Source organism: Canis aureus, chromosome 34, assembly GCF_053574225.1.
Source record: "Canis aureus isolate CA01 chromosome 34, VMU_Caureus_v.1.0, whole genome shotgun sequence".
Taxonomy (NCBI): Eukaryota; Metazoa; Chordata; class Mammalia; order Carnivora; family Canidae; genus Canis; species Canis aureus.
In genome coordinates this window covers 4,739,565-4,764,983 of record NC_135644.1, presented here as the reverse complement: position 1 = coordinate 4,764,983, position 25,419 = coordinate 4,739,565, and the positions used below count along the sequence as shown (strand labels likewise).

Sequence of the window (25,419 nt, the reverse complement as noted above, 5' to 3'; positions counted from 1 at the left end):
TTAAATAACCAATTTTTGAAAAGAAGGAGTGCTTTCATCTATGTGCTTAGCTTTAGTGATTCTAGCTTTTACTACTCATCATCATAGAATATTTTTAGAGATATCTTCAGATAAATATATAGTTCCTTTTGAGTATTTCCAGAGAAACAAAAGTTACTATGAACTCTTGACTTAATTGAGAAGATTGAAGATAAAAATAGAAGAAATGTCATATTGCATTGGACCAAGTGGTCATTCAGCTGACAGTTGACATCAAGACACATCGTTAATTTTAACTCTGGTATAGTTAACATACAGTGTCATATTAGTTTCAGGCATACAATATAGAGGTTCAAAAATTCTACACATTACTCAGTGCTCATCATGATAAATGTAGTCTTCAATCCCCATCACCTATTCTACCCATGACACCAAGACACATTTTAAAGGAAAGCAGTATGGCTTTCTAATTAATCCATCTAAAATCCAGAAATATAGATGGTTTCCTTAATGGATTAGATCAGTTGATGTATGACCCAAACATTTTCTAAATTTCTTGACCATTGGGCAGCCCCGGTGGCGCAGCAGTGCGAGTCCCACATCAGGCTCTCTGTATGATGCCTGCTTCTCCCTCTGCCTGTGTCTCTGCTTCTCTCTCTCTGTGTCTCTATGAATAAATAAAAATAAAATCTTAAAAAAAAATAAAAATAGATTTCTTGACCATTATTCTGTTGTTTGCTTATTTCGGTGCTTTAGACAACATAATCAGTTAACATTACGACCCACCACATTCTTTTGGTTGACATAAAATTACTTCTTTTAAACTTCAAAATACACTCCCTAGTATTTTTAAATATCCTAGGCTTTTATTAACTTAGTTAACATTATCCATATTATTCCTAATTTTTAAAAAATAATTTGTTCACAGTTCTCCATTTCTATCATTTTAAATAAAAATATCAAGTTAATATATACAAATATATATTTAAATAAATAAATAAATTATATGCATATATATATATAATGTATAATTAGAGGGGCACCTAGGTAACTCAGTTAAGCATCCAACTCTTGATTTCGGCTCAGGTCATGGTCTCACCGTCCTGGGATCAACCTCTGCAACAGGTTCCATGATCAACGCAGTCTGCTTGAGATTCTAGCTCCCTCACCCTCTGCCCCTCCCCCTACTTGCACTGAGTCTCCAAAATAAATAAATATTTTAAAAATATGTATAATTACACATAATTATACATACAATATAATAATTAAAGACGTTTAAATGAGATAAAAAAAATCAATAAATTCCTGAAAGAAAGTGGAGAGGTTAACATTACTTGAGGATGATGGCATAGAAGGGGAATTTTTTGTCATTGATAATCTAGGATTTTGAGCATGACCTACATCTGTCTTTGCTTCCAATCCATCAAATCCCTTCAGCCCCTCTAATTTGACAGCTGTCTCTGTCACTCTGATGAAGCCATTCCAAGAAAAATCACCAGCTGACCTCATTTTATCATGTCGAGTTGTCTTTTGTTGGTTCTCTGTACCCTGGCCTCTCTGTAACTTCTTATATCGTTGGGCAACTGTTTGTTTTAAACTCTATTTAACCTTTGATTACACAGCCCATATTTTCTACTAGCTTTCATGACTTCTCCTTATCTGGTTTCTTTTCATGTTTCACCTGCTTTTCAGGCCTCCAAAGTTTGTCCCCCAGGGCATTGTCCTTGACTGGGCTTTCTCTAAACTGGCTCTTTTGAGAAATTCATATTTTCTCATTGAACCATCACCTCTATGTGAATGGCCTCAACTCAACCCAGATGTCATGGCTTTCCTCACTCCTTTGTCTGTGAAAAATTTATTGAAGGCTTACAAAATGGCAGGTATTAAATAAATAAATTGGGTTCCTTGACACTCTATAAAACTAAACTCATAACCCTCAAGAGACTAGAGTTCAAGTTGCCCTAGCTTTAAATTTTCATATTGCGTTTGATGAACCTCTTTGTTCAATCTCTTCATTCATTCTTTCAATATCTTTCACTTATTTTTGAAAACTGCCTTTTAAGTCATCAGTTCTTATGGGATTCAATGTAATCCAAGTTGTCATGTCCCTTATACCTGGATTATTTCTTTGCTTTTCTAATTGGTCTTCTGATTATTTTCTTCAGCCTGTATAATAAAATATTTCTTATCATGTCACTTTTACTGTTCCTAGACACTGCAAGCCCAAACATTTCCACCTGGTATTTGAAGCTTTTTATAACCTAGACTCCCCATACTGCATAAATTTTATTCCCAACATGCATCCTTTCTTTATAGCTAGAAAGCTAATTCATATTGTTGCCCCACAGTGTGGATTTTTTTGTTACTTCTATATTTTTGCAAATACTGCTTTTCCTATTTTGTGATTTATTTTTTTCTTGGTTGATTGCCTTACCCCCAAAATAGCATTGTGAGCTCTTGGAAATCAGAATCTATTTTTAGTTGTTTAATTTTATCAGCTCCAAAAATGCACATTTTTTCATCTTATTAACTTTCCTAAAGTCGAGAAGCATCTTACAACAAAAATTGACATCTTAAACATTGTAATAGTTTCAAGGGCAGAATATATTCTCTCCTGGTGGTATACAAAATAATACTGTGTACTCAATAGTATCTTAAATGCAATCAAATGCCAATTTTTTTCTACTTTTACTACCCTTGGAGAAATTTTTTTTTTTTTTTTTTTACCCTTGGAGAAATATTATGCTCGTTGCAGATATGCCATAAATGCTTGTTGGTTGATTTGTTTTCTAGTTATATGGTTTTGAACCGTGGCTGCAATAGAGATAAACTCATATACCTAGCATGTTATTGATTTCAAAAATTAAAACAAAAACCGTTTGTTTTTTGAGGGGAGATAGAAAAGATGAAAAAGAATTAGACAATTATGTGACACCTACTTTTTAAAAAATGTATATTACAAAGAATTGAACTCTAAAGTTCTAAGTTATATCCTAAAATCTCTTTCTCCAGGCTTTGAAACGATCTCCATTGTTTTGGGCCATGTGAGGTCTTTAACCATTGTAGTATCACTATAGCCATGCATACGTAAACAAAAAATGTTATGTAATGAAAATGCTCCAGTAACAAACTGGAGCATGCCTATTCATATTATAGGCATTGTAGCCATAAAGAAAAATCTGCATTGAAACTTGTTTTAATTGAATTGAGTTTTTGGAAATATCTTTACAAAGCTTGCACAGGGAACAGTGCCATAATCACAAGAGAAGTTTGGTTTTTCTCTGTATGTATTTCAGCCTATGTCTGCACATTCTCAGTGACGTGCAGAATGGGGACCATTAACTCAAGCCCCAAATTGTAATGCAAAAAATATTTTTTAATATTTATAAATGTTTTTACCCATATAGGTCCTATGTGAAGTAAGAGTACATATTACCATGATGATTTTATTATGTAATATGTCTGAATGCATTATGTAGCAGGATGAAAGTGGGCATTGGGATCCAATAGACCTGAGACTGAATACTAGAGCCACTGCTTACTTGTACTTTGCATTTCGATTACTTTATCTGAGTAAAGTGGGATTTGTAGGATGACTAGAAAATGCCTAGTACTGCACTTGGCATAAATACTCTAAATCTGTTAGGAGAGGAAAGTTACATGGGGTGCCCCTTGGGCTCTGAGAGGATGTCACCCTCCTCCAGGATACTCCCTTGCCGGTGGTGTCCCCGCATAGGCAAGCTTCCTCCATGGATGAGCCGCTGCCCTTCCCCTCTGGCCTGGGCCTCCTAACAGTTTGCGTCTTCTCTGTCTGCTGCCCACACTCCAGTCCCGGATTGCAGGGCTCCCCCTATCCCTCTGCATCCCCAATCCCTCTGCATCCAGGCTAGCTAGGTGAAAAGGAGTCTTGCCCTCAAAGGGCTTTTGGGAAGCCCATGTAGCCGCGTAGAACAAGCATTAAATACTGAATCCAGAGAGCTGGGATCAGAGCCATGTGCCGGCCTCCGAGGGGCTGCTGCAGGCATGCGGGCGCCGGGGCACACGTCGTGGGCAGGTGCCAGGCCGAGTCCTCCCGTCCTCGGAGAGCGTTGTGGCGCGCAGGACACGGACGCTGGCTTTTGAGTAAGATGCACCTGTGCTCCTCGTGTTCTTAGAATCCAACAAACCAACCCACACTCTGTGACCAACGACTAGGTCCTTAAATTCCAAATTAAATGTCATTTTCTTAAAAAAAAATGTAGTAGAGAGTATCTGCCCCATGGTGTTGTCACGAGGACTGGATCAGATGCTGCACCTACAGCGCGGGGACACAGCATCTGTTCTGGCTGAGGAGGCTTTTACATCCAGCAACAGTGCTCGGTTTCCCTCCTAACACCATGGGCAGTGTGAAGCATGTGACAGTCGATCACACTGTCCTTGAAACACTCTCTTTGTACTCTCTGGCTCCCCTCTCCCTTTTCCCTCTGATCTTCGGAACCTCTTCTTACTCTGCTTTGCTGGATCCTCCTCTTCCTCCTCGCCCCTGAATGAGGGCATAGGCGGCAGGCTTCTCCATCAGTTTTCACTACTGGATCATCATGTTTAGTCTCATGACTTTATTTATTTATTTATTTTTAAGGTTTTACTTATCTGAGACAGAAGGAGCAAGAACTAGCGAGCAAGAGAGAGCAAGCACGAGCGGGGGTGGGGAGGGGCAGAGGGAGAGGGGCCCACGCGGACCCTGAGATCATGACCTGAGCCGTGATCAGACGCCTAACCGACTGAGCCACCCAGGCGCCCCAGGCTCTGGGCTTTAAAATTGAGCCAATTACCCCAAAATTCACACCTCTGGCAGAGATCCTTTCTGAGATTCAGAGATTCATAGGTGCACCGGCTGTGCACCTGACATATCTACTTGGTTGATTAATAGGCACATTAAACTTACCATGTCCCAAAGTGAACTTCTCATCTGCACATCACCCCTTTCTTGGTAAATGGCAAATCTCGTTAGTTGCTTAGACCAAAAATCCTCGTAATTATCCTAATCTCCACATTAATCTGCTAACAAATCCCCTTGGCTTGGTTCCCATATATATGCATCTAGGATCTGCCTACCTGTTACCTCTGCCTCTGCTGCCGTTCTAGCCCAAGCCACTGTCTTCTCCCACGTGGACCACTGCAGGAGCCTCCTAACAAATCTCCCTGCCTCCATTCTGCAACCCCCCCCCCCCACACACACACACACAGCAGCCGGAAAGATCCTTCAGCAGAAGGATGATGCCACATCACTTGTCACGGATTGCGTTTCCCCAGAAGCAGACGAAGGTTGAGTTCGGACATGCAGGACTTTTTTTAAGGATTGGCCTTGGTATCAGCAATTGTGGAAGTGAAGGGAAGGATCAGGCCTGGGCAGACCGAGAAGCCAAGAGGTTTTCATGCCCAGTGACAGACTCGGCCAACCACATGCTGGACTTTAAACCCACGGTGCCCTGCAGAGTCATTCAAATTGGGCTAAGATGGCCAGGCCTTTGTGCTTCCTCATCCATCAGTTGTGGATGTGGTCTGTCTTGTGAGGGGCACAACTGAAGGCACACCTGCTCTCTGCAGGTGAGGTGGTCCCTAAGGGGAGTGTCAAAAGCACCCCCGGGCAATAGGCATTCACTGAAGGGGGATCCACCACCTGGCTTCCCATCTCCCTCCAGTGGCTCAGTGTAAAACCCGAAGTCTTTACCATTTTCCTCTTGACCTCCTCTCTTACCACTCTTCCCTTCACTCTCCCAAACTCCACGTTAGCCACCCGTTAAGTTTCCTGAATGTCTCCATCTCTTTCCTCCCACCAGTACACTTCTGTGTCACTTGCTATTTCTTCCATCTGCAAAGCTCTTCTCCCAGATGGCGAGGAGGGTCTGGCTCTTGAACTTTATTCAAAATTCTGCTCAAAATTCACTTTTTCAGAGGGCCTTTCTCTCACTGACCCATGGCAAATAGCACATTGTGCCTTCACTCTGTTCCCTTATCTCACTTAATTTTTCTTTTTAGCACTTAAATCATGACCTAACGTGGTTATATATTGATTGTCTATCCATCTGCTCCCTCCACTTGGACACAAGCTCCACGAAAGAGGGGACTTTGTTTTTATTCAGTGCTACATCCCCAGTGACTGTGATAGTGCCTGGCACATAGCAGATACTGGATAAGTATTTGTTAGCTGTAATTTTGGGGGGAGTGAGGCACTATTTCAAAGAAAATAAGAGCTAAGGCATTGGATTAAAACAAACGTAGGTTTTTTTTTTTTTTTAATTTTTATTTATTTATGAAAGTCACAGAGAGAGAAAGAGAGGCAGAGACACAGGCTCCATGCACCGGGAGCCCGACGTGGGAATCGATCCTGGGTCTCCAGGATCGTGCCCTAGGCCAAAGGCAGGCGCCAAACCGCTGCGCCACCCAGAGATCCCCAAACGTAGGTTTTATTTGTAGTTATAAACTTAGGAGCTGTGAAGTGTAGGATATGTTATTTGCTTTCTCCGTGTCTGAGTTCACTCAGTTGTAAAATGCAGATGATTATACTACTATGTCCCTAATAGGCTTGTGGTGAGATCAGATGGGATGATGTGTATAAACCACCATTAAGCACCTGATGGATAGCCCTGAGAATCTAAAAACTGCTTGCTTGCAAGCACCCTTCCTAGCAAGTAGGGAATGCTCAATATTTAATAGGGCTCCCCCCCCCCCTTTTTTTTTATCATTGTATGATAAACATATAGAATAATGTGTGCTTAGAGTTGATTTTGATGAACCTGTGATCGTGGAGATGGTGCAAAGAATTTTTTCCAGCTCTTTATGTTGGAGGGCCCTGTGGATAGCCGGGTGTTGGAGCTCGTTCTTCAACAGGGAGAAACTTGGTTTATTTCAGTTCCACATCAGAAAACTTCAAAACGAGGAAAAGCTGGGTATGTCGTGTGGGGGAGTTTTCGTTAGGTGAAACTTCTTCCCTGTATGCAAGTGCAAATACACGCCTTAGTAAGAGCATTTAATAAGCGGGGTAAGGAACATTTGTATTTAATCTTGTGATTTCTTTTTTAAAGATTTTATTTATTCACTCATATGAGAGAGAGAGCGAGAGAGCGCGAGAGAGGCAGAGACCCAGGCAGAGGGAGAGGCAGGCCCCACGCAGGGAGCCCGACGCGGGCCTCGATCCCGGGTCTCCAGGGTCACGCCCTGGGCCGAAGGCGGCGCTAACCGCTGCGCCACCCGGCTGCGCTAACCTCGTGATTTCGTTTGCAAAACGCGGCGTCCCTTTGTCAGCAGAACCCTGTCCCGGAGTCGAGGCGCTGGGTACCGAGTGCTCGCGTCCCCGCGTCCCCGCAACCGTGTAAGGGAGCCTTAAAGCGCGCATTCGCTGCCAAGAAGGGCTCCAACGGTGGCGGTCAATATGGGGGGGCGGGGGCGGGGGGCGAGACCCGAGCTCCTCTCAACCGCACGGACAACGTCGGCGTGATTTCTGCGGCTTTGCCTCCCCAATCTACCCCCGGTGTTCCGGCAGCAAACGCCCGGGAGCGCGGCGCCGGCGGAGGGGGCTCCGCGGGGGGGGGGGGGGGGGGGGTCCGAGGACGGGGGGGAGCTCCGTGGGGGGGCTCCGTGGAGGGAGGGGGCTCCGAGGATGAGGGGAGGGGGCTCCGCGGGGGGCTCCGAGGACGGGCCCCTGGAGGGAGGGGTGAGGGGCTCGGGGGGGGCTCCGCGGGGGGGCTCCGAGGACGGGGGTAAGGGGGCTCCGAGGACGGGCCCCTGGAGGGAGGGGTGAGGGGCTCGGGGGGGGCTCCGCGGGGGGGCTCCGAGGACGGGGGTAAGGGGGCTCCGAGGACGGGCCCCTGGAGGGAGGGGGGAGGGGGCTGGGGGGGGCTCCGAGGACGGGGGGGTTGCTCCATGCTGGGGAGACGGCTACGCTGGGGGGGGCTCCGTGGAGGGAGGGGGCTCCCAGGATGAGGGGAGGGGGCTCCGCGGACTGGGGGGGAGGGGGCTCCGAGGACGGGCCCCTGGAGGGAGGGGGGAGGGGGCTGGGGGGGGCTCCGAGGACGGGGGAGGAGGGATCTCCGTGGAGGGAGGGGTCCCCGAGGCCAGGGGTGTGCTCCGCGGGGGGAGGCGCTCCGCGGAGGGGCGGATCCGCGCCCGGGTGGGGGCTCCGAGGACGGGGGCGTCTCCGCGGGGGGAGGGGCTCCGCAGACGGGGTGTCCCGCGGGGGTCTCCGCGGAGGAGCCCGGGCGCCCTGGCCCCGTCCCGCGCCTGCCGCCGTGGCCCCTGCGCGGGGTCCGAGCGACGCGGAGCGGCTCCGCCCGCAGTGCCCGCCCGGAGGGCCCGGAGCTCCCGCGGGGGTCACCGACCGACCTGGGGGCGCCTGGGGCTCGGCGGGGGGGAGGGGGGGCTCCGCCTTCGGCCCAGGGCGTGCCCCGGGGTCCCGCACCGAGCCCCGCATCACATCACCGGCCCGCAGGGCGCCTGCGCTCCCTCTGCCCGCGCCTCGGCGTCCCTCACGAACCAATAAGTAGAATCTTACAAAAAAAGTAAAAAGAGAGCCAGAGCCAACAGCAGCCGGAAGGAGCCCGGCGGCCGGCCCAGCGCGGACAGCGGGGCAGGGGCGGGCGCCGGAAGTAGCCAGCCCCGAGGCGCGGCGGCGGCCAATCAGGTGCCGCCTTACTGCGACGGCGACGCCCCCGCCCCGGCGCAGGCGCACTCCGCGCTCCTCCCCCGGCCGTTTCCGGTTCCGCCCGGGCTGGCCGGGCGCGGGGCGCGGGGCGCCGGGGGCGCGGGGGATGCACGCCCTCAGCCAGGAAATTCGCGCCTTCTCCCGGAAGGGCCTGCGGAAGCAATGCACCAGGGTGACCTCGCTGACCGGGAGGACCACCGTAGAAACATGGGACGGCGCGCGGCGTGTCGTGGTGGAGGCCGGGCCGCCGGGCCGCGGGGGCAGCTGCGGATTCGTGCCGGACCTCAGCCTCGACCTGCGGGTCGCCGTCCTGAAGCCCTGGTTGCTGCTGGGTGAGTCCGCGCACCTGCCGCTGCCTCCGCCCCCCCTGCGGGCCCTGAATCTTCCTCGGGTCCCCCCCAACCCCCGGATGCGCGGTGCTCTAGTCTCATCACGCAGCTTCCCGAAAAGCCGAAATGTCTCGTTATTTCTCAGATTCGGGACTTGGCGAGGGCCGGCCGGTGGTGTCTGCCCCACAGCATAACCCGCAGGCAGCCCAGGTGCTGGGAGCGCATCGCACCTGCTGCTTGGATCTTGGATTCGAGAACAGCTTACGGCCTGGTGCTTTTTTTTTTTTTTTCTCTGCAGGATAGCGTGTCCACGTTGCATTTTCTCGGATTATACACGGGTATAGGCTCCCAAATCATCAAGTTAAAGGGAATGCTTTCATTAGGTAGGACTGTGAAGAGGCAAGGGTTGAGGTCACAGAAACGAACCAGCCAAGTGCCTGTTGCCTCCTGGGCTGCTGGGAACCCGGTGGAAGGCCAGCCTCCCGCGGCCCATCCAAGGGCCTGCTTTCGGAGTCTTACGGAGGGATGCAAGACTTGAAGGAATAGGAGACTTTACTTTGTAGCTGTGGATTTGATAGTTTTATGATTTCCTTTTTTTTAAAGGATATTTTATTTTTTTATTTATTCATAGAGACAGAGAGAGAGAGGGGCAGAGACACAGGCAGAGGGAGAAGCAGGCTCCCTGCAGGGAGCCAGATGCGGGACTCGATCCTGGGACCCCAGGGTCACACCCTGGGCTGCAGGTGGTGCTAAACCGCTGAGCCACCGGGGCTGCCCATGATTTCCCTTTTTTAAAAAAATATTTTATTTATTTATTCATGAGACACAGAGAAAGGCAGAGACACAGAGGGAGAAACAGGCTCCATGCAGGGACCCCGATGTGGGACTGGATTCCAGGACCCCCGGGGTCATGCCCTGGGGCCAAGGCAGACGCTCAACCCCTGAGCCATCCAGGCATCCCAGTTTTATGATTTCTTGTATGGTGGAGAATATTGTTTCCCTATACAGTGCGTGGTCCACAGATAGTAAATGAAGCACAGGTATGAAAAGCACACACACCTGTTGGCTTGGCAAGAGTTTGTTACGGTAGTCTATTTTTTTTTTTTAAGATTATTTATTTACTTATTTATTCATGAGAGACAGAGGGAGGGAGAGAGAGAGAGGCAGAGAAGCAGGCCCCATGCAGGGAGCCCGACGTGAGACTCGATCCTGGGTCTCCAGGGTCAGACCCTGGGCTGAAAACAGGTGCTAAACTGCCGGGCCACCCAGGGATCCCCTACACTAGTCCTTTTTTTTAAAAAAAAAAAAAAAAAAAAAAAAAAGACAGCAACGTGTTAAGTCGATTTGGATTCTTTTTCATTTGTGAATAGAGAAATTATGACTTGGAAAGACCAGTGATTTGTCCATATATATATGCATTCTTGAGTAGAACAAACCCTGAGCTGGTGGGCGTCAGAAATAGCCACATCCTGTTGTGCAGCACACACAGCATCTCCTTTAAAAACAAAACAAAACAAAAACACCACCTTTCTTTATAGAGTAGGGATGATCGGGGCAGCCGGGGTGGCTCAGTGGTTTGGCACCGCCTTCAGCCCAGGGCCTGATCCTGGAGTCCCAGGATCGAGTCCCGTGTCAAGCTCCCGGCATGGAGCCTGCTTCTCCCTCCGCCTGTGTCTATGCCTCTTTCTGTCTCTCATGAATAAATAAATAAATATTAAAAAAAAAAAGTAGGGATGATCAGCTCCGTTTCACAGATGGGAACTGGATTTAACAAGGGTTAGGTAGTTTGCACAAGCTAACACGCATAGTACATGACAGAGCTGGGCATCTAGCCCGAGTCTGATCCACTCCTGGTCTACACTGTGGTTTAGGATGCCCCAGGGAGTCAGGTTTTCAGTCTTCCTCGGCCTCTTGGTAGATGAACTAGCACAAGTCCTTCATTCTCTGTGGTTCCCCAAGAAACTGCCTGTAAAACTAAGGCCAAGGTATCTGTTTCTCTCACAGGGTTATCCTGAGGTGGTGAAAAGTCTTTGAAACAAATTAATCACAGCTCACACCGGATTTGTTACTGTGTTATGCGGTGCACTAATCGCTCCATGAGCTATCTTGCATTTCAGATAAATGTCCCCAGCTAGTTTCCGAAGCCCAGTGAAAAATTAAGGGGTCATTTAGCTAGTCTGAAAGGTTTACCCAGGACTTGCACACCACTCTTCCTAGGAAGGAAAACACGCCCAGGCACCTTTTTTGGTTATTCAGCTTCCATTGTAGCAATAATGGTTTAAAATACTATGGTAGAATTTTATTTTATTTTTTTTTTTAAGATTTTATTTATTTATTCATGAGAGACCCAGAGAGAGAGCCAGAGACACAGGCAGAGGGAGAGGCAGGCTCCATGCAGGGAGCCCAACATGGAACTCGATCCCGGGGCTCTGGGATCACACCCCAGGCCGAAGGCGGCACGAAACCGCTGAGCCACCCGGGCTGCCCCAGTATGGTATAATGTTTTTTTTTTTTTAAAGATTTTATTTATTCAAGAAACAGATAAAGAGGCAGAGACACAGGCAGAGGGAGAAGCAGGCTCCATGCAGGGAGCCCAATGTGAGACTCGATCCCGCGTCTCCAGGATCACAACCTGGGCTGAAGGCGGCGCTAAACCGCTGAGCCACCAAGGCTGCCCAATGAGGTATCTTCCCAATAAAAATTTAACACAGGACTGTAACACAAAGCAACCACTTAAAAAAGGAGAAAAGCTGATGTTTATGTCTAGAATTTAGAGAAAATTAACTTGAACTCTAATGCTACCAAATATTAGATGACACATACAAGCCAATTACCTGAAATCCATTTATGCTGACTAAATTGTTGCCCCACCTATTAACACACTCATATGATTTTCTTATTGCTTGAAAAGGCAGAGCATACAAGTTGCATTTTTTTGGTCTCAAGAATAATAGCATTGAATTTATTGGAAGCCATTTTTTTCCCCCAGAGATGATTTAGAACTTCCTGCAGGAAACTAAAATTATTTTTTAATTGCGAAGTATCTCAAATGTATAGAAAATTACAAGCCGTAATAGTACAGAAAGCTACGTATCCACCATCCAGCTTTAACAGATGTTGATATTTTGATAGACTAATTTTTAGGAATAGAGTTAAGTGTAGGCTCGGTAAGAAACCAGTGTGTTTCAGATTACTAGGAGAATATCGGCCCACCAGTGTACTTGCTGGCTTCTCAGCTATCTAAAAATCACATAATAGAAGCTGGCAGGTTCCCCAGGTAGGTATGGTGAGAAAAACATTGTGCATAGAAATGGATCCTAATTTAGGAAAGTAAAATATTTGAAATCTTTAAATAATAAATGCCCTGTGTTTTCAAATGTTTTAACTCACTTTGTTTTAACCAGTTATCTCCTGTTTGATCTTGCTTATTAGCCAGAGTCATTTTCCAAGTTTGGTAGATCTGGAGAGCCAGCTCTGACAGGAAGAACTGGTACAAGGGGATGGCCCTGTTGGTACACGGAATGTGGGTGGAATTCAGGGACCAGCAGTGTTTGCTCTAAGCTATTGGGTATTCCATAGCCAAATGGCACCAAGTCATTTTATGGGTGGTTTTTTTTTTTTTTTTTTTTTTTTAAATTTTTTTTTTATTTATTTATGATAGTCACAGAGAGAGAGAGAGAGAGGCACAGAGACATAGGCAGAGGGAGAAGCAGGCTCCATGCACCGGGAGCCTGACGTGGGATTCGATCCCGGGTCTCCAGGATCGCGCCCTGAGCCAAAGGCAGGCGCCAAACCGCTGCGCCACCCAGGGATCCCTATGGGTGGTTTTTTAATACCCTTTTTCAAGTTACAAAAGAAATAGGTATGTATTGTAAAAAACACAAACGAGCATGACAAAGAAAAATCACCGATAAACCCACTGTAAATATTTTGTTCAAAGTACTTCCTTTTCATTTTTAGGCATATACATTTTTTTTTATATATAAAAATGGATGATGGTGTTTTGTAACCTAATGGTATCATCACCTAATATATCGAGAATATATTTCCTTGCCTTCTGTATTCTCGTTGGGTTTTTTGTTTGTTTGTTTTTAAGTAAATTATCCCGAACGTGGGACTCAAATTCATGACTCTGAGATCAAGGGTCACATACTCTATGCACTGGGCCAGCCAGGTGCCTGTGCAGTCTCATTTTAATGGTTGTATATATATATTTCACTACATCAGTGTACCCTATCTTATTTAACCCAACCCTTATTATTAGGCTTTTGGTTGAAAATTTTTATTTGTTTTGGAGTTTTTGTTTGTTTTTTGTATTATAAACAATACTATAATGAACATCCTGATAGCTAATCTTTGCAATACCAGGGACTTTTAAGACAAATTGCTGGAAGTGGGATTTTAGAAGACAAGATATATACAAAATGAATATTTTTTAATCAATGTTTCTATTTATTTGGTTGACAGAGAGCGCACAAGCAGGGGGAGTGGGAGCAGGAGAAGCAGGTTCCCTGAGCCAAAGGCATGTGCTTAACCAACTGAGCCACCCAGGCACCCCTTAATGAATATTTCTAAATTGTCTTTTAGAGTGCTGCGTTGAAGTCCTCCCAAGTTGTATTTTTAAAATAAATGAATAACTAATAGGATTATTGTAAAAATTAGATTAAAAAGGATGATTGTTTTTATGATCATGGTGATATGATTTATTTCTTATAGGGTCACAAGATGCTGCTCATGATCTGGATACTCTGAAAAAGCACAAGGTAAAAAAATGCTTCAGGTCTGGCACCGTGTATAGGAAGTATTTTAATTATTACAGTTATTTAGGAAGTTATTAGTCCATTTCAGAGTTTTTGGTGGTGGGGTTTTTTAAATTTATTTTTAGAGAGAGAGAATGAGCAAGCACTGGGAGGGACAGAGGAAGAGGGAGAGAAAATTTTAGCAAATTTCTTGCTGAGCTTGGAGCCCGATGCAGGGCTTGATCTCAAGGTCAAGACCTGAGCTGAAACCAAGAGTCGGACACTTAGCTGACTGCACCACCAAGGGGCCCCTCCCCATTTCAGAGTTTAATTTTTTAGTTGTCATTTTAATAAAGTTGCAAAAATTATTGTACCTAATTAGAATGTGTGGATTTGTAAATTGTCTCCCTTCATGTATTCTCATGAACCTGACTTTGAATTGCTTTTTCTTGCCTCTGCTTACGTAGTTCCTTTGTGTGGGATAGACTTTCCTCTCTTCTTGTCCAAGATCTACCCATGTCCAAGTCCCCACCTCACATACCACTTCTTCCCCAGTGCCATCTCTCACCCTCAACGGATGTGATTTATTACTTATTTCAGTATTTCCTAAAAGAATTTCAGCCATCTGCTTTGTCAAGCAATATTTCAGCATCATGGAATTGCTATGGTTTGAGGAATGCAAGAGGTTTTTATTCACGTGATGCTTATAATCCAAGGGACATGGAGGGGAGAAAGACAGATAAGCACCTTAAGGACAGAGTACTATGTACTTTGATGGGAAAATGCAGGTGCGATTGGAGAGTGTATGAGATGATGCCCTTCAGCCATGTTTGTTTGGATTGGGTTGGGTTAGGGATTGTAAGGTCAGGGAAATCTTCCTGGAGGCAATGATACTGAAGTGTGCTCTGAATGGGATGGGGAGGGAACAGGCAGAAATGATTTGTGTAGAGGCCTAGAAGTAAGAGAAAGGCTAATGCTTTCAGAGAGAGAGGAAAAAAAAAAAGTTCAGTAGCCCAGGAATAGAGAGTGAGAAAGAGGATACCAAGAAATAGGGCCAGAGATATAAGCAAGAGTCAGATCCCAAAAGTCCATGTAAGCCAGAGTAAACGCTTTGGACTTGACGCCAAAGTCTTTGAAGGTCTTTACCCAGAGAAAAGACCAGATTTCTAAATTGGCAGTTTAGGAAAATTGTTTGTCAGAGGAAGTATAGAAAATAAATTGGAGTGTTGCACAAACTAAAGGTGGGGAGACTAGTTGGCAGGTAGTTGCAGTAACAGTTATAATAATAACTGCATGACAATAAGAGATCATGGCCTGGAATCACATAAGGATATGAGAGTTACTGTTATTTCCTAATAGGATCCATCTTAGGTCAATTTTTTTTTAAAAAAGATTGTATTTATTTGACACAAAGTCAGATAAATAAGAGGCTGAGCAGGGAGCCTGACTTGGGGCTCAATCCCAGGACCGTGGGATCATGACCCAAGCTGAAGGTAGACATTTAACTGACTGAGCCACCCAGGAGCTTCTTAGATTAATATTTTAACATAAGTAGAACAAGTTTCAAAGTCTTGCTTACATTAATAAGTTAGTTTTTCTTGGGGAAAGAATGCAAAATAGAAAAACTGATAAGTTCATTCATTGGCAAGTGTTTCATTATCTAGCCCCCCTTACAATACGCTAGTTCAAATTCACGTTCATCCTGGCTATGTGAACCCAGCAAGTTTAAAAGGTCCCTCTGTCTCTGTACATGTGACCCTGTTAGATGCCTAAAAGAAGCAAAGGTAAACTAGGCAGCTGAATAAGAGGGTTTAGTGAAAAGTTTCACAATTTGGCAAAATTTAGATTATTCATTTAAATGCATGGCATGTTTCAAAGGGCTATTCTAGGACTTAAATGCTATAATGAATAGAAATTCTCTTGTGGAGGATCATTTCAGAAATTTCAATAGGAATTTCATTTTAATGTTTAGGTACAGTAATAATAGTTGCTTTATATTAATAAGATATCTGAGTGCCTGGTGTGTGCCCTATAAAGCTCTATGGAAAATAGAAAACAGACTATAACATAAAATGTTCCAAGTTACTTACTGCCATATTGTTCATAATAGCAAATCATTGAAAACAACCCACATGTTCATTGATAGGGAGGGAACTGGCTAAATAAATAATAGTACATTCACACCATAGAATACTGTATAGCTATAAAAAAAAAAAAAAAAAAAAAAACACCAAGAAAAGGGTCTGTAAATACTGATGTGAGAAAATCTCCAGGACATATTTAAGTGAGAGAGGAACCCAAGGTGTTCCCTTTGTGTAAGAAAGGGGATAAATGATTTGCCTAAAGATGCTCTAGAAGAATGTACAGGAAACCAACAAAAGTAGTTACCATGTAGGTGGGAGATAATGGAGTGGATAGGGACAGGGTGAGAGCAAGGCTTCTTACTGCTTCTTTTTTATAATGTTACGATTTTTGAACCAGTTTCAAAATATGAAAGTTTATTAAAATTGGAAATCATAATACCTAAACGTGAGGATTAAGTGAGATAACTTATATGCCTGGCACGTACTAAGTTCTCAGTAAAGGGGCTATTATTATCCCTGTTACAAAGGGCATCCCAAGGGCAACCACTCTAGTCAGGACCTCCATAACTACATTTTGGAAGTAGGTTTAATTACTGGAAAGGGTTTTAGACTGGGTCCCCATCCCCAACACCACCTGTAACTCAGTACAATTTTTTTTTTTTTTTATCAGAACCAGTCAGTACACACGTAAATTGTATTTCCCAACAACTAAATTCCCCAGGCATTGGTAACCCACCATATTCATAAAGCACTTTTACCTTTCAGCAGGTTTTCCCAAGATTCGCATTTGGTGTTCTCCATAATGCTGTGAAGATATATAGATAGTGAGATATATATACATGCATGAGTACATCTGTATATAAGAGACCTCTTTCCTGGTCTTTTGGGAATGTAGAATATAGTCGTAAAGACAAGGGAGACACATCAATAATGTGAAACATTGGATGAGGTTATATAATTAAGGGCAAAATCATAATCCCAGTCACGAGTATACTGGTGTTGAGTGACTTGACATAGATAAGACTTCACTGGGGAAAGCAGGAGGACACTTCAGACTTTATCTTCTAAAAATGTTCTTATCTTTCTTTCTAGTTCTCCCATCTCCTCTGTATTCGAGAGTCTTTCTTAGGGCCCAGGGTGTGATCAGTAGTTGAGCATCTACCTTTGGCCAGGTTGTGATCTCAGGGTCCTGGGATGGAGTCCCACGTTGGGCTCCTTGCAGGGAGCCTCCTTCTCCCTCTGCCTGTGTCTCTGCTCTCTCTCTCTGTCTCTCATGAATAAATTAAAAAAATATTTTTTTAAAAGTCTTTTTTTAGTAGACATTTGAGGGTTTTTCTGTTGTCTTCTACAAGGCAGTTAGGTAATGGCCTGTGGCTTTCTCTTCATAAGGCCTAACTCCTGTAGTGTCTTAACCAGTGTTCTTTGTGTTGGGAAGCACAAACACCAGAGGAAGGAAGGAGAATGTGTATAATGATTCAGGGGGATCTCTGGGGGCAGAGAGTGGCTGTGCTAGAGAATCGATTGCCATCCAAGAGGGTCCCTCTCTCCCACTGGTGTCACGGCCTCTCTCTACACATCTACTCTATTCTTAGGAGCAGAATTTTTTTCAGCTTATTTGAGCACTAATAGAAAGTGGCTGTCTTAAAGCTCTGAAGTTTGTGGACCACTCTAGCTGTCTTATACACCTGTTTTTTAAATTTCTAAAAATAATTTGATCAGTCTTGTTTAAGTCCAGTGTCTGCCTGAATCTAGTCAGCTGTGCTAGGAGGAGTAGGGCACTGCTGGAGTTGCAACTATGAGGGCAGTGGGGCAAGAGAGGCACAGCTGGACAGATATTCTAAGATATGCGTGAAATACGTGAAAATACAGAAATAGGCAAAACCTAACACCCATGTGAAGAAAAAGAAGAGTACAGAGAGGCATGTCACGACAAGAAACAGGGCCTTATTTTTCTGATCCATTTAGCTTTCAGATTCTTCTAATTGACTTTCCACTTGGCTCCTTCCATATGCTTGGTAGACTGTAGGAAAGGAATTCAAATGCATAGATGGAGTAGAAAGTTGCTTCTGTGTACCATTTGAAAGAAAATCTTTTGTGACTGTCCTTTCAACACGACTAATTCATGGGAATCTCTGGGTTTGAGGCCTGGTGGCTTTGACATATTTTACAAACTCATCGAGTGATTCTAATGTGCAGCACACTTAAGAACCATCATATGTATAAAGAATATGAAGGAAAACTGGGAAATAATTATTGAAAGGGAAGGTTGTGTTACTGATGCACTTTCCTTATTCCTGTTTTTTATGTGGATAATCATTGATTTTTTTGTTCCCCGACAAGTATTTTAAGTACTTTCTGTGCTAAAGTCACTGCTTACTCAACAGTACTTACTTATAATAATAATAAACCAAACATGGTTTGTACCCTCATGGAGTTTCTAGTACCACAAGGGAGACAAATAATCTCTAAATGCCTAATTAAGGCAAGTAGAGGGTGCCATGGGAATGTAGAATTAGCACTTCTGGCGAGGGATGGGCAGTCGGAGAAGGCTTCCTGCAAGAATTATTCAAGTGAGTGATGCCTAAATTGTTTATTCTTGTTACAGATCTCAACATGCCATTCTCTTTTTGATCAACCTAGTATTAATTCATTAAAGAATGTTAAAAACCATCCTCTTTTTTTCTTTAAGGTGACCCACATTCTCAATGTTGCATATGGAGTTGAAAATGCTTTCCTCGGTGACTTTATATATAAGAGCATTTCTATATTGGATCTTCCTGAAACCAATATCCTGTCTTATTTTCCAGAATGTTTTGAATTTATTGAACAAGCAAAAGCAAAGGTAAGTTTTATTGTGATCCACAGGTTCTTCAAAGGCAGAAATTTTAAGAGACCATCTGTTATCCAATCTTAATTCTTTTTGAAATGAATACAGAGAGAACCACTATGAAATTTCCCCTCCAACAATCTTTCATGAACATCTACAACTATTTAGTTCTCCAAATTTTTTTTCTTAGTGAGATTTTTTTTTTTTTAAAGTAATCTCTCTGCCCAGCGTGGGGCTCGCACTCATGACCCTGAGATCACAAGTTGCATGTGGTATTGGCTGGGCCAGCCAGGCGCCCTTCAATGAGATATTTACTCTTAACATTAATTTCTCATCTTCCTGGGCTTCCTGAGAAGTGTTAGGAGATAAAATTCTCCACTTACTGAACTTCCCTGTGTTTATATATGCTTAGATTTCTTTTGATGATTTATTTTTTTATTTTATTTTATTTATTCATTTTTTAAATTTTTTATTTATTTATGATAGTCACAGAGAGAGAGAGGCGCAGAGACACAGGCAGAGGGAGAAGCAGGCTCCATGCACCGGGAGCCCGATGTGGGATTCGATCCCGGGTCTCCAGGATCGCGCCCTGGGCCAAAGGCAGGCGCCAAACCGCTGTGCCACCCAGGGATCCCTCTTTTGATGATTTATAACCACCTGCCCTCTGACCAATTTGCAAGATAAGGTGGAGTAAGGGATAGATGCTGCTGTAGGCCTCTTAATGTATTTACAAGGGTTAATATGCATTTTTGTAGCTGTGGTAAGGCTAGTAGTGAATTTATGCATTGTCAACAGTAGAAAATTATAGGCCGCTCTAAGGACTATATGTGTATTGCTTTACTGATATTGTATGAAAACGTTGTTCAGAAGCTGTCCATTGGTTTTCTGACCTCAAAAGACCAACAGATAATATAATGCTTCAACTTTGGTAATAGAGTCAAGTCAACATTGGGCTTCTAGGTTGGCTGTTACCAGTAATTGTACCTTGAAATGACATCATTTTTAGTTAGTATATAATTTCTTAACAAAATTCATGTGAGATAAATAGATAGAAGCACTTAAAGAGGAAAGTTAACTCCCCTGGGGCACCTCTAACAATCAGAATCCAGCTTAGCTGAGTTCTGGCTAATGATTTCCTTTCTACCTTTTCTCCTTCCCTTTTTTCCTCCCTCTCCCTTCCTTCCTTTTATTTAGTAATATTTATTGAATGCCTTACATCCCCAGCACTGTTCTAGGTGCTTTCCATTAGGTCATCTGCAAAATGACTGCCATTCAGCTTTATTTAATAGCAGATATTTAGATAAAAGAAGAGGAAGAGAGTTTCTGATTCAAGGCCTAATACTGCCCAGTGTTTTCTCTCATGAAAAATTTTATAGGGTCTAGATCATACCATTCCAATGTGCCGGCTGATAGTGCGAAAATAAACAAGATAACGTTTCCGTGTTAGCTGCTTCTCTAGGGAGATGTGAGGTAGACCTTACATGGGAAGAGAAAAATGTAGGCATCATCCAAATGATATTCATGTTAGAAGATGTGTCCATGTTGCAAGTGGAAAGGGTAACAGTTAAGTAGAAGTTTCCTTTGCTTGGGTTTCCTAAAACACAGACCCTGAAACCAAGATTAAGAGCTGGTGCTTCAGGTGAGAGGTGGAATCCACGGGCAGTGAGAGTGGGTAGAAAGGGAGGTGACTCAGGACAGGATGCGCAGCCACGTGAGCTGGTGCATTTACTTTGCCAAGCACAGTGCACCGTGAGCTGCGTGTGACACAGTCGGGTGCTCAGCAGGTGTATCTGCTCTGCCACATAAGGCACCTCCCCGCAGGGAGCCCAAAGAAATCACTCCTCCACACCGACTTTGGGAGGGAGAGGGGAGAGCACGTATCTGTCTGGCTCTCTGTCAGCTCCTGCGCTAGGCTGGTCAAAGTTTATCCACGGGGAGGGGCAGGGGGTGGTGACTGGTCGCCCAACGCCTGGTGACAGCACTCCACTCCTTCTGCAGCTGCCTTGGAGCCAAGCTCAGTGGCCTGTGGTCTGACTTTTCATCCACGTTCAGAAGTTCAGGGTGTACTTGTTTATGCAGAGACCAGCACAGGGCAAGAGCCAGGCCTTCTTAGGCAAGCAATGCTCATCAGGCCTAAGGGGAGCAGTTGGCCACAGGGGTGGAGGCTGAGGTGCAGCAAGCCCATGAGATGATGGCAGCAAGAGAATCTGAGGAGGTACCTAAGATGTTTCTGCTACAAGATGTGCTGGAATTCCATAATCTATTCTGATTTCTCAAGCAGTTTTATGATGCATTCCTAACCTCAGCCAGTATTTCCTTGCCCTGAAAACTCTTTACTCTTCAGATTAATACATACTTAGTTTGAGCGATGGAATTCTTGAATTTTCTTTTTTTTTTTCTAGAAGAGATCTTTTTGTAACTTTCTCTGTTGCATATGCAGAGTTTTAATAAATGTGATTACTCAGTGAATTGAGTATTTCAAAACTACCTTTCTAGACCCTACTTGCTTGTTTTATCTTTCTACCTGCAGCTGCCAAATGGGATCTCTTCTGGTTTCCCATGTGTTTTCTCATTGTCCTCTGAACTTGTGAAAACCCTGTTGTTTGGTTTCTCTGCCTTTCCACTATCTCTGTGTCATGCATTATTTGTTAGGTTTATACCTGAAGGGATAGAAATACACATGAGGGTATATATAGTAGGGTAACCTGTATGGTCATAAGAGTTCTTTCATGAAAATTTATTTGACTCCCTTTTTTTTTTTATGTACAAAAGGTTTTGTTAATATCAAAATACATATTTGATATTCCATGTTTACTTTATTACTCATTTTATGAGATGTGATTTTAAAAACATGATGTAAGTAAATTATGTCATTGTAGAAAAATTGACAAATACAAAGATAAGTAAAAATTCACCCTTCTTACACCATGTGGACATAACTACTGGTAGCGTTTTGATATTTTTTTATTTATCAAAAGATTCATTTAAAAACCTAAACTTGGGCAGCCCAGGTGGCTCAGCGGTTTAGCGCCGCCTTCAGCCCAGGGTGTGATCCCGGAGACCTGGAGTCGAGTCCCGCGTTGGGCTCCCTGCATGGAGCCTGCTTCTCCCTCTGCCTGTGTCTCTGCCTCTCTCTCTCTCTCTCTCTCTCTCTCTCTCTGTGTGTGTCTCTCATGAATAAATAAATAAAAAAAAAAACTTTAAAAAGAAAAAAAAATAAAAACCTAAACTTGGTTCATTAATCTGTCAATAAATATTAATTACTTATTCTGAGAAGATATGAGGGATACGTACATACTGCTGCCCTCAAAGAGCTTAAGGTCTAGTTGAAAATTTATTCACAACAGCATGAAAACAGGATGCTTGATAAACTGGAAATACTGTAACATGATTCCTGTCTGCCCATAGCAAAACAGTGATTCAAATTTGTAGGAGAACACTTTCTTCTTGGAAATGGAGAACAAAATTAATTTACTTGCTTGGCAAACATTTTGGAATATCTACTATGTGCCTCAAATTGCACTAAGGACACAGTACCCAAAGATGGCTGAGCTATTCCCCCGACCCCATCTCACTCAGAGAGAGACAGACTTCTTAGAACAGAAGCCAGTGTTAGCTGGACCAAGAAGAGGAACAAAGGCTTTCCAGGGAGAGGACAACAGCAAGTGCAAAGAAAAAATTATAAGTTTTTATCTATCTATCTATCTATCTATCTATCTATCTATCTATCTATCATCTATCTATCTATCTATCATCTATCTATCTATCTATTTTAAAGATTTTATTTATTTATTCATGAGAGACATGGAAAGAGAGAGAGAAAGAGGCAGAGACACAGGCAGAGGGAGAAGCAGGCTCCATGCAGGGAGCCCGACGTGGGACTCGATCCTGGGTCTCCAGGATCATGTGCTGGGCTGAAGGCAGGCACTAAACCGCTGAGCCACCCGGGTGCCCCACTTTATAAGTTTTTAAATTATTACTATTTTGAGTTCTGGAAAGGGGCTATAAAGCCAATAACTTTTCTGAGAATACTTTTTTTTTTTTCTGTTAAGATTTATTTATTAAGAGAACGAGGTGGGGAGGGGTAGAAGGAGAGCGAGAGAGAATCTCAGGCAGATTCCTCAATGAGTACAGAGTCTGTATGGGGCTCGATCTCCCCATCCTGAGATCATGACCTGAGCGGAAACCAAGAGCCAGACACTTAACAGACTGAGCCACCCAGAAGCCCCTGTGGGAATACTTGCGAGGACATTTTGATACCAGAGTAATAAAAGGTAAATAAGTCATTTCAAAGGCTGTAGAAAAGCAACAGAAAGGTGGCTGTTACATACAAGATATAAGAAAGAAGAAAATACTAACATTAAACATGAGCTGGCACTGAATGTATAGTGTAAAAGACTGAAAATAAAGCTGGTTTCATTTTCAAAGGCATATTATGGCTCAAAACAGATGACTAGTGTGTAGTCAGGAAATACTAAAAATGACATTGTTATCTTTCATTTCGCTTACCACTCTGGGTCTGTTTGGAACATCTGGTTTGTTTTGAGAGAAGTTCCTTACTAGTTTTCATCACTTACTGAAACATGATTTTTTAAATGTCTTTAATCTCATAAAAACGAGCTATTATACACAGAAAAGTTCCATGTATGTAGAGTGAGTATTGGCGTTAGCCCGTCTTGTACAGAAGCAGTTAAAATTTGGAAATAGTCATATATATAAGAAAACAGGGGCGCCTGGGTGGCTCAGTTAGTTGGGTGTCTGTCTTTGGCTCAGGTAATGATCCTGGGGTCCTGGGATCGAGCCCCACGTTGCATCAGGCTCACTGCTCAGCGGGGACCCTGCATCTCTCTCTGCCTCCTCCCACTTGTGCTTGCTCTCTCACACGAGGTCTCTCTCTCTCTCTCAAATAAAGTCTTCAAACTTTTTTTGAAAAAAAAAGTTTCCACATACATGACCTGTGACTTTTCTCTTAGTTATAGATATGTATCTACTAAGCTTATTAGGCTCTTACATGTACTTTAGTAGATTATTTCAGTTTGATAAAAAATACTTTTTCAAAATTCCAAATACATTGTCAAAGCATTTCATTTCCGGGGGGAGGAGGGGTAGGAAGAGAAGTTGGTTGGTTGATTGGCGGATTATTTTCCATTCGTTGCTTACAGTGAATTACATATATATTTTTTTAAGATTTTATTTATTCATGACAGACACAGAGAGAGAGAGAGAGAGGCAGAGACATAGGCTGAGGGAGAAGCAGGCTCCATGCAGGGAGCCTGACGTGTGAGACTCGATCCCGGGTCTTCAGGATCAGGCCCTGGGCTGAAGGCGGCACTAAACCGCTGAGCCACCCGGGCTGCCCAGTGAATTAAATTTTGTTAATTGAATACATTGAATCAAATTAATAAAATGAACCTCCTTTTATAATTTCAAGTAGTGTAAGAGTGTACAAGTGATTTAGTAACCTTTCCAAGTGAATAATGGAGGTTTTTCATTGATTTTGTTACAGGATGGAGTGGTTCTGGTTCATTGTAATGCAGGAGTTTCCAGGGCTGCTGCAATTGTAATAGGATTCCTGATGAATTCTGAAGAACTCTCATTTACCAGTGCTTTTTCTTTGGTGAAGAATGCAAGGCCTTCCATATGTCCAAATGCTGGCTTCATGGAGCAGCTTCGTACATATCAACAGGGCAAAGAAAGCACTAAGTGTGACAACATACAGGAGTCAGAAAGGGGTGACCAGTCTGTGAGTCACATTCCAGCAGATAAAGGACAACTGTAATTTCTGCATTGGCCCCTACAGCTACCCGTCCTTGTTTTTGAAAAGTAGACCAGTAAAAACTTACTTCTGTCTTGGCGTTTTTCAAGTAGAAATGGAGGTGAATGGATTGTCTTGAGCTAGAGTATAAATACATTTTTAAGTTATATGATGTTTTCTTTGGTATTATAATGTGTGATCGAATGCTGCTTTGATTTGCTAAGAAAAAATAATGTATTACCAATGCTTGATTTCTGTAGAAGAAAAAGAATTACATTCAAAATCTTTATTCGAGCATGGAAAGGTTAAATCAGTTGATTAAGACTTTTGGTATTTTTCTATTCCAGCAATATTTTCATGAAGGAAAAAACTTGAAGTGCTACTTCACTTACTATTTCAGAGGGTGGTCAATTTCTGTGTAAAGCATTTGAGATGAAAAACTAATACTTTAAACCTCCCAAAAAGATATAACCAAAATCTGAAGGTTGACACAATGCAGGCGCACTTTACTTGATTGTGCTTTGCAGATGTTATATGTGCTACAGATTGAAAGTGGCAGCCCTGCATTGAGGAAGTGTATTGGCACCATTTTTTCCAAAAGCATTTGCTCACTTTGTGTCTTGGTGTCACATTTTGGTAATTCTCACAGTCTTTCAAACTTGTTCATTGAAATTGTATTTGTTCTGGTGGTCTGTGATCGGTGATCTTTGATGTTGCTACTGTAATCGTTTTGGGGTGCCACGAACCAGACCCATGTAATATGGTGAACTTAACTGATAAATACTGCTTATGTGGTGACTATTCAGTTGGCCCTTTCCCCATCTCTCCTTCCTTGTCGGGCCTCCCTACTCCCTGAGACACAACAATACTGAAATTAGGCCAGTTATTTACCCTACGATGGCCTCTAAGTGTTCAACTGAACGGAAGAGTCGCATGTCTCTCACTTTAAATCAAAAGCTAGAAATGATTAAGCTTAGTGAGGAAGGCATGTCGAAAGCAGAGATAGGTCGGAAGCTAGGCCTCTTG

The 25,419-nt window shown here is 43.5% G+C and overlaps 1 protein-coding gene across 1 annotated transcript; it reads left to right on the top strand.

The window, feature by feature from the left end:
• Positions 1-8,697: 8,697 nt before the first annotated feature.
• Positions 8,698-25,198, top strand: DUSP19 (dual specificity phosphatase 19). The gene is made up of 4 exons (XM_077883130.1): positions 8,698-8,991; positions 13,705-13,751; positions 18,501-18,653; positions 24,145-25,198. The coding sequence occupies exons 1-4, from the start codon at positions 8,766-8,768 to the stop codon at positions 24,415-24,417; spliced, it is 699 nt and encodes a 232-aa protein (XP_077739256.1). The 5' UTR covers positions 8,698-8,765; the 3' UTR covers positions 24,418-25,198.
• Positions 25,199-25,419: the final 221 nt, after the last annotated feature.

What these genes read in the sequence shown, in the direction of transcription:
- DUSP19 (XM_077883130.1), top strand. Translation starts at nt 8,766, where the DNA reads ATGCACGCCCTCAGCCAGGAAATTCGCGCCTTCTCCCGGAAGGGCCTG. An exon ending in ATACTCTGAAAAAGCACAAG is followed by an intron (nt 13,752 to 18,500) that starts GTAAAAAAATGC and finishes TTTTTCTTTAAG; the next exon opens with GTGACCCACATTCTCAATGT. An exon ending in TTGAACAAGCAAAAGCAAAG is followed by an intron (nt 18,654 to 24,144) that starts GTAAGTTTTATT and finishes ATTTTGTTACAG; the next exon opens with GATGGAGTGGTTCTGGTTCA.